We start from the raw sequence: 15,576 nt of genomic DNA, 5'->3' as shown, positions 1-15,576 counted from the left end.
AGATGCAGTTAAGCTGTCAAACAGCAAAACATTGTAATTTAAATCAGGAGAGACTTAATGAAACAGAGGTTTAAGAAAGGAAATATAATTTATTTAACATGCATGGACAAGATATATATATATATATATATATATATATATATATATATATATATATATATATATATATATATATATATATATATATATATATATATATATATACATACAGTTGAAACATCAGTTGAATATTTTTTCCTTGACTAGTTAACATGTAAGCGGCAACCTGCAGCCACTAATTCACTTGTTGCAGTTACTTGGGCCAACATGTTAACTAGTGCATGCCATGCAAATGAAGTAGGCAAGATGGAACAAAACATTGAGTCCTGATTGGTTTGTATCTTTAATTTTGGACTGGAGAACCAACAGGAAGCGTGAAATTCACCTCTCCCCTCCTCCTCATTAGCAGTGTCCTACAATGTAACTAATAGTGTGCACTTTGGCTTTTACTAGTAGACATTTGTAATAGTTAACTAGTCAAGTCCAGAAACAACTAGTCCAGATTTTTGGCTTTTACTAGGTAACTAGTGGAGGAACCTGACTTTTGATATCAAGGGTATGGGATTAATGCTCAAAGGGCTTGCCATGAAAGGAGCTTTACAACCTTATCACTAGGGATGTAACAATGCATTGTGAATCGGTTAAAAATCGATTTAACCCTTGTGTTGTCTTCCTGTCAACCTTGAAAAAAACACTTATTTTTTCAACGTTTGTTTTTGCTTTTTCCAACGTTTTAAATTGTTACATTTCTCTTCTACACATTTTCAGCACTTATTTGTACATCCTATATTTTCTGATATAAAACAAAAATTGAAAACGGGTCAATTTGACCCAAAGTCAACACAAAGGTTAAATGTGTAAAGATTACAACCCGTTGAGATAAAAAATGATTTGCAATGCAATTTTTAAACAGCCCAGGGCATGACGCTAGTTAACATTACACAGCAGGAAACGTTAGCCTGTAGTTAGCTAGTAACGTTAGCTGACTTAAACATGATTAAAATGCTGACAGCTAAACAGTGAAAAGTGTGGCTGTATTCCACTGGAAATGATTCCAGCACCGAGACCTAACATTACAACAGTCTGCAGCTGAAGACAGAGGAGACTTTGAGACAGCATGGACACTGCCACTGTGAAATAAACAACAGTGACTTAGTGTTGTGTTTGGGTCTGGCTCCATAAGGTTGTTGTTGTTGTGAAATACCCTTCTACCATCTAGTGCATAGTTCACTAACAGGCGGACCGCGGTCCGGATCCGGACCTAGAAGCCGTCCCATACGGACCCGGACCAAAACAAAAGATTATGAATTAAAACCTGACGGGGCGCTTCTATTTTAATATGCGCAGCTTTTGTATTCTTTACGGTAGTGGTTTAGTGGATGAGGAAACGCACAGACCAATTGCATGTGAGTTAAGCCATCCCACATGATACCACTCAGCCAATGAAGTCTTTGCATTTTGGGTGGTAAACATTGGGACTCTACAGTGCAGACAGATGAGAGAGATAGAGGCAAGTTACACAGGAAAAGAAAGTCGGATTAAAAAGATAGCAATACATGTAGAAAACAAAGGGAGCGAAAACAGACGAATGAGACGGAGAAAAGGAGAGTTACAGACAAATGTGCCGGAGAAATTTGAGGAAAATACGAGTGAGACGGATAAAGGGAGCGAAACAGACGAATGAGACCGAGAAAGGGAGAGATACAGACGAGTGAGACGGAGAAAGGGAGCGAAACAGACGAGTGAGGAAGAAAAAGAGTAACAGTTAGAGAAAAATAAGCACTCTCCAAAAAAAGAAAAGTGGACAGTGAAAACAGAGCATTTAATCCAGAATGGACAGACTCATTTCTGTTCATACTTCCCAATGGGAGCACTAAACCAATGTGTCTCATATGTGCAGAAACTGTGGCACTTATTAAAGGTGCCAATGTGAAATGCCATTATGAGACAAAACATAAAGGTTTTGAACAAAAATACCAGAAAACATTCTGTGAAGACATGTTAGGTGTCTCTCCCCTTCAGACCAGTACAAGAGGAGAGGATATCTACCTGGCCATTAAGGAGATGTTAACAAAAAGAGGAATAGAGCCAAAACAAGTGGTTTCAATAACCACAGATGGAGCCCCTTCTATGACAGGGAAAGAAAAAGGAGCTGTAGCAAGACTGAAAGGGGACAATCCTGAGCTTTTATCTTACCATTGCATCATTCATCAATCTGTCCTCTGTGCCTCCCTGTCAGATGAGCATGTTGAGGTGATGAATACAATGATGAAAATGATACATTTTCTCAGGGCATCCTCTTCCTACCAGCATCGCATGCTTAGGGAATTCCTCAGAGAAGTTGATGCCAATACTGATGGTCTTTTGCTGCACAACAATGTGAGATGGCTCAGCAAAGGCAGGGTGCTAGAGCGCTTTTGGTCCATCAGGAGGGAATTAGCATCTTTTTTGGCAGAGCTAAGCAGTCAGAAGGCAACACAGTTTTCTCTCTTTTTAGAAAATGAGAAATGGATGGATAATGTGGCTTTTTTGATTGATATCACATCACATCTGAATGAACTGAATTTGAAGCTACAGGGCAAGGACAATTCAATTTGTGAACTGATGACAGCTGTTCGCTCAGAGGAAAACTTGAAGTGTTCAAGGAAGACCTGCAGTGAGACTGTGTACACTTCCCAGCAGTGCAGGAACAGGTTCAGGGACAAAGAGATTTGTCTTCGCTTGTTGAACAGGCAGCATGGTGGCCCAGTGGTTAGAACTGTGGCCTCACAGCAAGAAGGTTCTGTGTTTGAATCCAGGTCGTTCCGGGGCCTTTTCTGTGTGGAGTTTGCATGTTCTCCCCATGTTTGCGTGGGTTTCCTCCAGGTGCTCCTGTTTCCCCCACCATCAAAAAAAACAAACATGTACTAGGTTCTCCAGGCAGTGCCCTAGATCAAGGCACTGGCTCAGATCTGGGCGCTGTCATTGGCTGCCCACTGCTCCCTTGAGGGATGGGTTAAATGCAGAGAATGAATTTCGCTATGTGTATGTGACAAATAAAGTACCTTTACCTTTAAACTTCAGCAACCGTTTTGACAGCTTCAGCTTTGGAGAGCAGCTCACCATGTTCATTCAGAACCCATTTCTGATCACAGATGTTAGGGGACATTCTCAAAGGAAGTCACACAGCACTTTAAATGGGTAAATTCTGCTCTCCAGATGCAATTGGTTGATCTCCAAGCAGATGTGGCCCTGAAAGAGCAGTTTGTAAGAACTGACCCTTCCACTTTCTGGCTCCAAGCGGTCCCTGAGACTGCTTTCCCAGGTCTGAGGAAAGTAGCCCTATACATCTTGACCATGTTTGGCTCCACATACAACTGCGAGGCAGCTTTCTCCACAATTAACATAATTAAAACTAAATATCGTTCCAGGCTCACCAATGAGCACCTTCACATGTGTATGAGAATGGCCCTGACTCCATTGAAGCCCAGGTTTAAAATCCTGGCAAGACAGGCTAAAGCTCAATTCTCTCACTGAGCAAAAACATGGGGGAGTGGAATATGAGGGGAAGAAAGTGATACTCTAAAACTGTTCAATTATTATAAATTGGTTGAGACTGTTGAGTCAAGATGTGAAACAGAAAAGGGGAAATTCAAACTTTTCCTCCCTTTATATTATTTTTCTGAAGCCAATTCCGGCCAGTGACCGGAATTGGCAATTTTCACATGCTCGGCCATTACCTGCGACCGGCAAGTCAGTCTGACATATGCCGATTTTATGCCGGTCAAATGCACTCGGGTGCCGCATGATTAACATCGCGCAAGATCAGCCGCTCAATCAGCCGCTCAATCAGCAGCTCAATCAGCAGCTCAATCAGCTGTTTATGAAATGTTTTAAAGTTGTAATTATACACGAGCCGTCTGCTCTGATCTCAGCCGCTCTCTCTCTCCCCTCTTAGGCTGAATAAGTGGAACATGAAGACCGCGGGTCCCGTGAAATATGACAGCTACAGTTTATTGGAAAATAGCGTCGGGCACACTGACTTTGATCAATTGACTTTTTATCAGACCCCAGATGAGACAAGAAGCTAATGTTAGCGAACGCTGCTGTGACTGTCCCTCTGCCTCTGACGTCCGGCTGCAAGAGACGCTGAGTTAAAAAAAAGAAAAAGAAAAAAAGAGACACTGTATTCCTCAGACATGCTGTATTAACGTTACGGTTTAAAATGCTTTCCAGGTTAGTGGGGATGCATATCGGTGAAAACCAGTATTAAAAACATAGTAATCTTCACCCAGCATTTAGTTTGTTGCTAAACTGTGTGTAAAATGAGTGGTGACGTTTATGTTTTCAGGTAACGTTATTGTTGATGTTCAAACAGGCCTGCGTGTGTGTTTTGAGAAATATCTTTATACTGCAAGACTATATTTATTATATTAAGTTGGATATTGGATGTGAGAAGAAGGAAATGGTTCTAACATTGTATGTGTGTGAATTTCCCACACCATTTATATAGTTCTATTTTATAGTGATCCATTATCTGTTCAAAAAATGTTTTATTTTCTGTGCAAAATGTTCTATTAATGAAAAGATAGAAAATAAATATCTGTGTGTGCTGTAAAGTGGTTGGAAAAATTGAAATCGGAATCGGCTAAAATCGGCATCGGCAGTTCAAACTCAATGAAAATCGGAATCGGAATGTTTTATTTCACTATTTTCTCTTATTTTGAAATGCAGCCCTTGTTTTATTTAGTTAATGAAAGAACATTATACATATCTACAGTCATACATATATGTTCAGTTCTATGTTACGTGACAATAAATATTGTCAACAAGTTTTTGATTTGTACTGAATTAATTTGATTTGATTACATTCAGATGTTGATACAACTACTAGGCTACTTAAATATATATAACACTAAATTGTTAGACATTATGATCTTCCGGACCTTTGCTTCAAAACATTTTCTCTAACTGGACCTTTTTAAAATTTATTTGAATACCCCTGATTTAGTCTTTCTTCTTTTTGTCGTTTAACAGCAAATGACTAGTGAAAAAGGTTGTTATAAGTTATTGTTTTTACATTTTAAATACATCTTTAAATGTAACCATATGGCCTTAGCAATAAACAAGTCTTTGTTGAATCTTTAATTTTTATTTAATTTGAGTTATTTAAGATGAAATACTATTTCACTTGCCCTTTTGATAAGAGGACAAAGGTGTTTACAGTGGTCATTTACATTTATAAGCGTTGTAAATAAAAAAATAATCAATATAATGGCTAATGAAAATGTTGAGTGGCTAGTAACTTTGGGAAACCACTAGCCACAGTGTCTGGTGAGCAAAAAAGTTGCCAAGCCCTGAAGATAAGGATATCAGTCTGCCAGGTGATTTTGATCAGACAATGGAGATGCAATAATCTTGCCATTTTGATGTTGCAGAGTAGTATTAAACTATTTTTAGTCCAACATTTATTGTTAACTTTGAGAAGTGTGTTCAGCTGCAGAAAGTAATTGCTGAATTGCCACTTCTTCTCTAGGTGCACTAATGCTGTTAGCCTGGATGCTAACAGGAAGTGTTGGTACCTTCATTGCCAGCTTTTACAAACCTGATTGGCCAAATCAAACTGTCTTCGGCCAGAAAATCTGGTTCCAGGTATCTATCCCTGTGATGGGGTGCAATACACACACAAATACAAACAAAGTAATAGAAATGGCAATACCATGCTGTTAACTGCTGTTATGACGTGTGTGTGTGTGTGTGTTTGTGTGTGTGTGCGTGTATAGGTTCATCGAGGCCTAATGATTCTAACTATGACTCTGACCGGTGTAGCCTTCTGCCTCCCATATTTCTACAGGAAAGGTTGGAGCAAGGTACAGTATACAAACAGATTTACCTTTCAATTGGTCGGAGCACAAGGTCCATTTTTTATTATTGAACATGCTAGTTTACAGTAAAACAATGCAATGCACCGCTTAATTGATAAAATGCACAAACACAAACACTTTGTGTGTGTGTCTGTGTGTGTGTTTGTGTATAGCATGCAGGTGTCCATCCATACCTCGGTTGTTGTGTTCTAACATTATCTCTGACTCAACCAGTGATGGCTGCGATCAGACCATCATCTGACTCACACAGGTAAATATCTATTACATTTACATACAGAAGCAACTGCAATGTTCCCTCATCATTTCAGGCCAGTTTAAGAACAGAGGATTATAGGTGACAGATAATTGCCTTCTTAACTCTAGTGATACACAGGCCCAGAGCAGGCAACTTCATAGTTTTCAAATACTTGTTGACACCAAAACGGATGTATTCACTCCATTTTTCAAAAAGAAAAAAAAAGATGTCCCTTTAAATGTAGCCAGTGTGGTGTGTACAAACTAACTCTAAGTTAGCTGGATAGCTGCAGTAAGTTAACATAAAAAAACCTACAAGAGAACACAATACACAATTGAAATTCCATAATAATACTAGGGATGTAATGATACACTCAACTCACAATTCTATATGATTTTAAATTCATGATAGATTTTCTCAGGATTTTTTAACAGATTGAGCTGCAGACAAATGACTGAAAAATATTATTTTATTTATATAAACTGTGCAAAACAACAGATGTGTCCTCTTATCAAAAGTGCAATTGAAAAATGTGAAAAATAAAATAAATTAGATTTTTAAAAACAAATCCCACATCAAAATAACTAAATAAATAGAAAAAATCCCTTCAAATAGATGAACTAAGAAGACTAAGGGCCCTATTTTAACGATCTGATACGCAAGTATGAAACGCAAAATGCAAGTAGCTTTGTGGGCTGATCTCGGGCGCTGTTGCTATTATACCGGCGGGATAATTTGCGCCCGATGCAAATCTAAAATGGGTTGGTCTGAAATAGCTAGTTGTGGTTTGGCTGTAACGTGCAATAAACCAATCAGAGCGTCATCTCACATTCCCTTAAAGAGCAGGCGCGCTTGTTACGTGGCGGATTGCTATTATGACGGTGGATTTGCCTGGTGCATGCCAGCGGGAGCTGTCCAGGATGCGGCATAGTAATAAATGCCCGTCTTGGCAGGGTGGCGATGTCGCTGCTGTCACGCACGGAAGGAGCAGGAGTCAGATTGGAGTAAGTGCAGTGAGCTTTATTCACAAAGATCCAACATAGAGTAGTATGAACAGGCAGGATACCGGCAGGAGACGAGGTAATGCTCAGAGCAGCAGCAGACAACAGGATGCTAAACAATAGGCAAGTAAGTACTTGAAATAAACTAGGAATGCAAGAGCAAGTCAGTGTCGTGAACAAACGTAAGACTCGACAAAGAGTGAGTGTGTCTGTGCTGCTTATGAAGGTGGTCACTGATGAGATGCAGGTGGTGAACTGATGATCTGGCGTAATGCAGTGCAGGTGCATGTAATCAGTAGTGAACGGCTGAGAGGAGTGAGTGCTGGGGAATGTGAATGGGAAACACAAACTGAAAGTCCATGAAAACCTTGAATGTCCATGAAAACCAACAGAAAAGTCCATGTAAACCTGACAGCTGCGGCCTCTCGGGCGCATCTCCTCAAGTCTGGAGAGGATTGCTGCAGCCATGGAGCGTGGGCCTCCAAACGCACCACCTGCACTTGTTGTGCCCCTTCCTCTTCCCCCCACTCCATCTCCGTCCACCCGCTCCATCATGAGCACATCGCGCATTACTCCCGGACCAGATTCCGCCGTAGTTCAACATCACGTCTCCTTAAGTCCTCTAATATTTCCTCATTTATGTCATCAACACATCCATGATTCATGGAAATGTTGTGTAAATCACAACAAGCCACAAAGAATGCTGGGACTTTTTGAGGATTGTACTGTAAAGTGCCTCCTGACCTATCCAAACACCTGAAGCTCATTTTCAGTAATATTTTTCCTTCTAATTACAGTGGGGGAAATAAGTATTTGACCCCTTGCTGATTTTGCAGGTTTGCCCACTTACAAAGAATGCAAAAATCTACAATTGTAATCATATGTACATTCTAACAGTGAAAGACAGAATCCCAAAGAAAATTCCAGAAAATCACATCATATGAATTTATTAAAATTGATAACCATCTGATGAGGAAAAACAAGTATTTGACCCCCTGGACAAACGGCATGTTAATATTTTGTAGAAAAGCCATTATTGGCCAGCACAGATGTCAAACGGTTTTTATAGTTGGTGACAAGGTTTGTGCACATTTCGGCAGGGATGTTGGCCCACCTCCCTGCAGACAGCCTCCAAATCATTCAGGTTCCGAGGTTGTCGCCTGGCAACTCAATTTTAAGCTCCCTCTAAAGATTTTCAATCGGTTCAGGTCTGGAGACTGGCTAGGCCACTCCAGAACCTTGATGTGCTTCTTCTTCAGCCACTCTTTTGTTGCTTTGGCGGTGTGCTTAGGGTCGTTGTCGTACTGAAACACCCATCCTCGACCCATCTTCAGCTCTCTCACTGAGGGAAGGAGATGTCGGCCCAGAATTCCACAATACATGGCCCCGTCCATCCTCCCCTCAATACGATGGAGTTGTCCCGTCCCCTTGGCTGAAAAGCACCCCCAAAGCATGATGTTGCCACCACCATGCTTGACGGTGGGGATGGTGTTCTTTGGGTTGTACTCGGTGTTCTTTGCCCTCCAAACACGACGAGTTGAGTTGAGGCCAAAAAGTTCTATTTTGGTCTCATCTGACCACATCACCTTCTTCCAGGCCTCTTCTGAGTCGTCCAGGTGGTGAATGGCGAACTTCATGCGGGCCTGTACATGTTTCTTCTTGAGCAGGGGGACCTTGCGTGCGCTGCAGGATTTCAATCCATGACGGCGTAGTGTGTTACCAACCGTTTCTTTTGTAACTGTGGTCCCAGCTGCCTTCAGTTGATTCATCAGTTCCCCCCTTGTGGTTTTGGGATGATTCCTCACCGTTCGCATGATCAGGGACACCTCACGAGGCAAGATCTTGTGTGGAGGCCCAGACCGAGGGAGGTTGGCGGTGGTGTGGTGCTTCTTCCATTTCCTGATAACTGCACCGACAGTTGATCTTTTCTCTCAAGTTGCTTTCCGATTCTCTTGTAGCCATTCCCAGCCTTGTGCAGATCAACAATCTTGTCCCTGATGTCCGTAGAAAGCTCTTTGGTCTTGCCCATGGTGGTGATCTTGGATGCTGGTTGTTTGGGTGTTGACAGGTGTCTTTTATACAGGTAACGAGGTGAGGCAGGTGTATTTGATGTAGACAATTGGTTTGGATTGGGGCTGTGTCTTAAAGAAAGACTAACTGGCTTGTAGGAGCCAGGTTACTTGCTGTTTGTCCAGGGGGTCAAATACTTGTTTTTCCTCATCAGATGGTTATCAATTTTAATAAATTCATATGATGTGATTTTCTGGAATTTTCTTTGGGATTCTGTCTTTCACTGTTAGAATGTACATATGATTAAAATTGTAGATTTTTGCATTCTTTGTAAGTGGGCAAACCTGCAAAATCAGCAAGGGGTCAAATACTTATTTCCCCCACTGTATGTATGGTTTGCAAAAATGGGAACTGCTGCGTCCGTTTAGATGAAAGAAGTGTATGCACATTGTGCACACGCTACATTATGGCCAAGCATGCGCTCCTAAAATAGCATCTGAATAACGCACTACTGACTTTAGACTAGCGCCACTGACTTTAGACCAGATTTTTCCTGGTCAGTGGCGGAATTGTTTTCTGAAACCGCAAAATAGCACCAATAACGTTTGCGCCGGAACACGCCTCCTCTTTTCGCTGAACCACCCCCGGGAGCGCAAATACATTCTCTATTTTACCGACGTGCGTCTGTGGAGGGAAAAGTCCGCTGTGCGTCGGGTGCAAAATAAGGCAATTATTTGCAAAGGTAAAGGATTTGCGCTGGGTGCAAGATAGGGCCCGTAGTGATGTCTGATGTGTAAAACAAATGAAATCAAAAGTAAATTATGCACTAGGCTGTTTAAAAATTATATCGCAATTTCTTTTATTTATTTCAACCGTTGTAATCTTTACTCATTTATATGGATTTCAGCCAATTCACAAAGTTGTGTTACATCTTTAATTAATACGTAAATTCAGAGAGGTCAATCAAATGTCTGTCTAAAAAGGTAGGTCTTTGTCTGATTTTTAAAAGAGTCAGATACAGCAAACAGTAAGGGAGGCAGAGCATTCCGAAGCCTAGGTGCTACGGGATCAAAAGATTGATCACCACAGGTCGTAAGCGCAAGTAGTTAAGTAATTCAGCCACATCAGCAGGAGCGTGATCATGCAATGCTCTAAGAGTGTGACATAAAAGAGAAGACATATTAAAAGTAAGGAGAAAAGTGTGCTACAGTAGTCAATGTGAGATGAGATAAATGCATGTATAACATCTTAAGTTTAACAGTTGAACCTACAGAGCTTTAATATTTCTAAAATGAAAAAAACAAGATCAGGTCAGCTGCTTTACATGGGTGTTGAACAACGAAGGTTGATCAAATATCACCCTTAAATAGCCTTCTCTGACTGACGGCCCTAATAATAATAATAATAATAATAATAATAAACATAGAAATTACAATAGGGCCTTTGCCCATGGCAATGTGCTTGGCCCTAATAATAGGTGACCCAGAATGAGTCGTGCGGGAGAGAAATCTGACACAAAGTCTCCAATAGAGACGAAACTGAAACTGAGTGAAACTTCTGTCAGTGAGATATGATAAAAAGTAGTCTAAAGCTATGCCTTATATACCCACCCAATCTTCTAGCCCCTTAATGAGGATATGGTGGTCTACTGTGCCGAATGCAAAACAATAGTCAATAAGTACCAACACAGAGCAATCACCTGCATCAAAGGACATTAAAATAACATTAGAAACCATCAGGTGAACAGTTTCAGTAGAGTGCTGTTTCCGAAACCCTCTCCACCACAGCAGTTAGTTGATTGGTGATTTCTTTTTAAATTTTGACAAAAATGTGAGTTTATAAATATTGGGTAATAATTGTTGGACAAAGCAGTTTCTAAGATGGTTTTCTTTAATATGGGCTGGATAGTAGCATGCTTGAAACAGAAAGGGACATGGCCGGTGAAGAATTTACAATAGCTGAAACTGCAGGGTCAATAATAGATAAAACCTGTAAAACAGAATAGACTTGTAACACATCAAGAGGGCTAGAAAATAGCTTCATTTTAATAACCATATCCAAGAGATCTTGTAAAGTGACGTAATAAACCATAATTTCTATCATATTAGACTTTATTAGACAAACAAACATAACTCAGATTTTATTTCTAAATTTCTTATTTCTTTTTTAATTTATTCCTAAATTCTGCTGTAATTAGAAAAAATATAATGCTGTATTAGAACCAAATAACACATAATAAAATATTGTATCAAATTAGACCATGGTCTATATTGACAATGTTCCACTTCTGGGATTTTTCAGGTGCTGCCAGAAATTCCGCTCGGTGTCCCTATTTTTAAGGCCCAAACTCACCTAAAGTGTCTCATGCGTGCTTTTCGATGTACACCCATTGTTTTAGATGGCTGAACACGCACCAGAAACGTTTTGACCCATGTCAAACTGCTTTGAAGCCTCTACTCCGACCTTCTTTCAATTTTGGAGCGTCAAAATGAGGACCCAGTGTGAAAGTTACTGTAATATGCTATGTAATGATGTGATCCAAATCAAAATATATATTAATTATTGTGCTTTAAGGCGCATTGGCGCTGGCGGGATTCCATTTCATAGTATGCACAAAAACCGCCCGCTCTCTAAAGCAGTTTAATGTGTCAGAAATCAGCTTTTCTTATAATATTTAGTGTATGAGAGTGTGCTAATAGCGTACGTTTATCATATCTGATGACCAGATCCTGAAAACATTTTACTGAAGTTTAGTTTAGTGTGAGAGAGAGAGACAGAGAGATAGAGAGAGTATCCTGGCTACTATGGCCCAAATAACTTCCATTAGGAGAAATGTGCTGCAGCCTCAGAAACGATGCTCCTATACATAAACATAATGTTCTATACTGTAGTGGATCCACTTTTTGCAGTGATGTCTTTGATACAGCATGTTTTTTACAAAAATAACCTATTGTTGATCTCATAGTACCCTATAAATGTTAATTAATGCCTGTTTGTCTGCCTCCTCAGTCATATCCAGCCCCAGTTTGAATTGATGTATGACAGTTTTGCTTTTAATGTCCAAATGTCTTATATGTACTTTTCACATGTATTTGCTATCTAGCCAAATACCCAGATAGTCCTACTTAAATTCAGACAACCTCTTTATCAGCTGAACATATAGGCCTAATGTTAGGGTCGTCCACACCAAAAACGATAACTATCAACATCCATGTGGACATCTATTGTACATGCCAAGCACATACATAATTCGCTCATACACATATGTTGCCAGTAGCATTTCTCTGTCTGGTAAATGTTTTCCTCTGAAGTAGAAGTACACAGCAAGTCAGTAGTACACAGTTTTGCTGTTTTGGGGGCCTTCTGTAAGTAATTTTGGTACAATGGTTCTGGAAAAGGCTGTCAGCAGCAACACAGGAGACCAAGTGATTGGCCGGTTCTGAACAGGTAGGTTTTGACGGGCACTGCACTAGTTTTAAAAAATAACCAGTTTTTTTTCTGGTAATTTAACTTTTGAACTGTACTTGTATATTGGTGAGTGGGGACTGACTGTTTTATTAATAAGTGAGGATTGAGTGATTAAATGTGTAAATGTAATATACATGCATTTATATTTAATGATATTGTTATTGCAGTATATCAATATCAATATATTCATATTATTTATATCTGTGTCCAGTAGATATATCTTTAACTGGGGCCACTGGGGAGTTGGGTCTGTGTCTGAGATCCTAGCAGGTTGGTCTGCATTCAAATACATTTCCTATTATTTTTAAATAACACCTTTCCTACCTGGTTGATTAAAGTTACATTGTGTCTTTTGTGACTGCAGTGGCAGCCATGTTCCTGGGGATGCGTCAATCATCACTGCTCCTCCCCCAGCCATGGGCAACACATGTTCTGATTGGCTATGTGACATGGCTGGCCTTATTCAGGTTCCTCCTCCTGATGCACAGGCACATTTACATCAAAAAACGTATGAAAACTTGATTGAATTTAATTTAGGGTAACCGGGTTTTACTGCTAGGTTTTTGTTCGGATGAATTTGATGACAAGGAATTATTCTTGTCTATGACTAAGAACACTGTTAAGGGATTCCCTACATACAGTACCTGCAGGCTAATCTAACTGTTGTTTGTTTGATTAGCAGCCTTGGGACCAGATGATGAACAAGCCATCCTCTCTGACCCATCAGAACATGGTTTCTGGGTAGGTGTGCCTGTAGTAGGACCTTGCTCTTCTTAAGATGGTTCACTGTCATTGCTTACTGACACACTAAAATGAAACAGTCATCATTAGTGTTTAAGCCTTTTCTATGACGTCGCATTCAAGATAAATTAGGATTTTAGAAAGGGGGGAGAAAAATGGCATAACACGCAGCAAAGGGCTGCAGGTCGCATTCGAACCTAGGCCACTGCAGATGTCTCAGCTTATATGGGGTGCACACTCTACCGGGTGAGCTAGAGGTTGCCCCTATTCATTTATATTTTTGATTGAAATGTACACAGAGGCAGCACTTTTGTCAACTGGCCAATGAAAACATAAACTTTCTAAAGTCATATTCTCACTAGCCTGAACAAGAAATAATCAGTGTGAGCTTTGGAGGTGCTGGTAGGTGGATTTTGTTAACTTTGATCGAGGCTAGCCGTTTCCCTGTTTTCAGTCTTTATGGTAAGCAAAGCTAACAGCATGTATAATCAATTTGTTATATTATTTTAGATTATTAGGAACACCTGTTAAATTTCACGTTAATGAAATTATCTAATCAACCAATCACATGGCAGCTGCTTCAATGCATTTAGGGATGTGGTCTAGATCTAGACAATCTCCTGAACTCCAAACAGAATGTCAGAATGGGAAAGAAAGGTGATCTAAGCAACTTTGAGCGTAGCATGGTTGTTGGTGCCAGACGGGCTGGTCTGAGTATTTGACAGTCTGCTCAGTTACTGGGATTCTCACCCACAACCATTTCTAGGGTTTACAAAGAATGGTCTGAAATAGGAAAAACATCCAGTATGCTGCAGTCCTGGGGGGCAAAAATGCCTTGTTGATGCTGGAGGTCAGAGGAGAATGGGCTGACTGATTCTGACTGAAGGTGATAGAAGATCAACTTTGACTCAAATAACCACTCGTTAAAACCGAGGTATGCAAATAATAATGCAAAGCATTTGTGAAGCCACAACACACACAACCTTGAGGCGGATGGGCTACACCAGCAGAAGACCCCACCGGGTACCACTCATCTCCACTAAAAATAGGAAAATGAAGCTACAATTTGCACAAGCTCATCAAAATTGGATAGTTGAAGACTGGAAAAATGTTGCCTGGTCTGATGAGTGTCGATTTCTATTGAGACATTCAGATGGTAGAGTCAGAATTTGGCGTAAACAGAATGAGAACATAGATCAGTCATGCCTTGTTACCACTGGGCAGGCTGGTGGTGGTGGGGGTGTAATGGTGTGGAGGATCCCTTTCACCTTCAGAACTACCTTAATTCTTTGTGTCATTGATTCAACAAGGTGCTGGAAGCATTCTTTAGAACTTTTGGCCCATATTGATAGGATAGGGTCAAACACAGTATAAGTATGGTGCTCCTAATAATCCTTTAGGTGAGTGTATATGAAAGATGCTGCTCGTAGTGACTGAAACTATATTTTTCTTGTTGTGGTGGCTCACAAATAGTCTTGGCATGTATCAGGTCAGATCATATGACATATGAGTCGATATTAAAGCGATTTTAATTAACTTACTATCAGATCTAAGATGTTGTATAAAATAATATCTAGAAATTTGCGCCCTACTGTTTATTAGGAGCCGAGCAGTGAAGCTGCGTGGACCCTATTGTATTTGCCTGTATTATTAGGGGTCAAGCTTGTTCTTGTTCTTCTTCTTCTTCTTCATCATCATAACAAATCCATGTTCCCATGCATGGAAACTCAACAAACTTTGCACATACAGTACAGGCCAAATGTTTGGACACACCTTCTCATTCAATGCGTTTTCTTTATTTCCATGACTATTTACAATGTAGATTCTCACTGAAGGCATCAAAACTATGAATGAACACATATAGAATTATGTACTTAACAAAAAAGTGTGAAATAACTGAAAACATGTCTTATATTTTAGATTCCTCAAAGTAGCCACCCTTTGCTTTTTTGATAGCGCTGCAAACCCTTGGTGTTCTCTCAATGAGCTTCATGAGGTAGTCACCTGAAATGGTTTTCACTTCACAGGTGTGCCTTGTCAGGGTTAATTAGTGGAATTCTTTCCCTTATTAATGGGGTTGGGACCATCAGTTGTGTTGTGCAGAAGTCAGGTTGATACACAGCTGACAGCCCTATTGGACAACTGTTAGAATTCATATTATGGCAAGAACCAATCAGCTAAGTAAAGAGAAACGAGGGGCCATCATTACTTTAACAAA

The 15,576-nt window shown here is 40.1% G+C and overlaps 1 protein-coding gene across 1 annotated transcript in view; it reads left to right on the top strand.

The window, feature by feature from the left end:
* frrs1a (ferric-chelate reductase 1a) overlaps window positions 1-13,139 on the top strand; it is a 34,742-nt gene extending 21,603 nt beyond the window's left edge. The window contains exons 10-14 of the mRNA XM_028593021.1: window positions 5,555-5,670; window positions 5,802-5,888; window positions 6,056-6,153; window positions 12,829-12,887; window positions 12,982-13,139. Coding sequence (XP_028448822.1) covers window positions 5,555-5,670; window positions 5,802-5,888; window positions 6,056-6,153; window positions 12,829-12,887; window positions 12,982-13,139 — 518 coding nt within the window. The remainder of the gene's footprint in view (window positions 1-5,554; window positions 5,671-5,801; window positions 5,889-6,055; window positions 6,154-12,828; window positions 12,888-12,981) is intronic.
* The last annotated feature ends 2,437 nt before the right edge of the window (window positions 13,140-15,576 follow it).

Source organism: Perca flavescens, chromosome 12, assembly GCF_004354835.1.
Source record: "Perca flavescens isolate YP-PL-M2 chromosome 12, PFLA_1.0, whole genome shotgun sequence".
Taxonomy (NCBI): domain Eukaryota; kingdom Metazoa; phylum Chordata; class Actinopteri; order Perciformes; family Percidae; genus Perca; species Perca flavescens.
The sequence above is the reverse complement of the archived record's forward strand: the minus strand, read 5'-3'. Positions and strand labels throughout refer to the sequence as shown.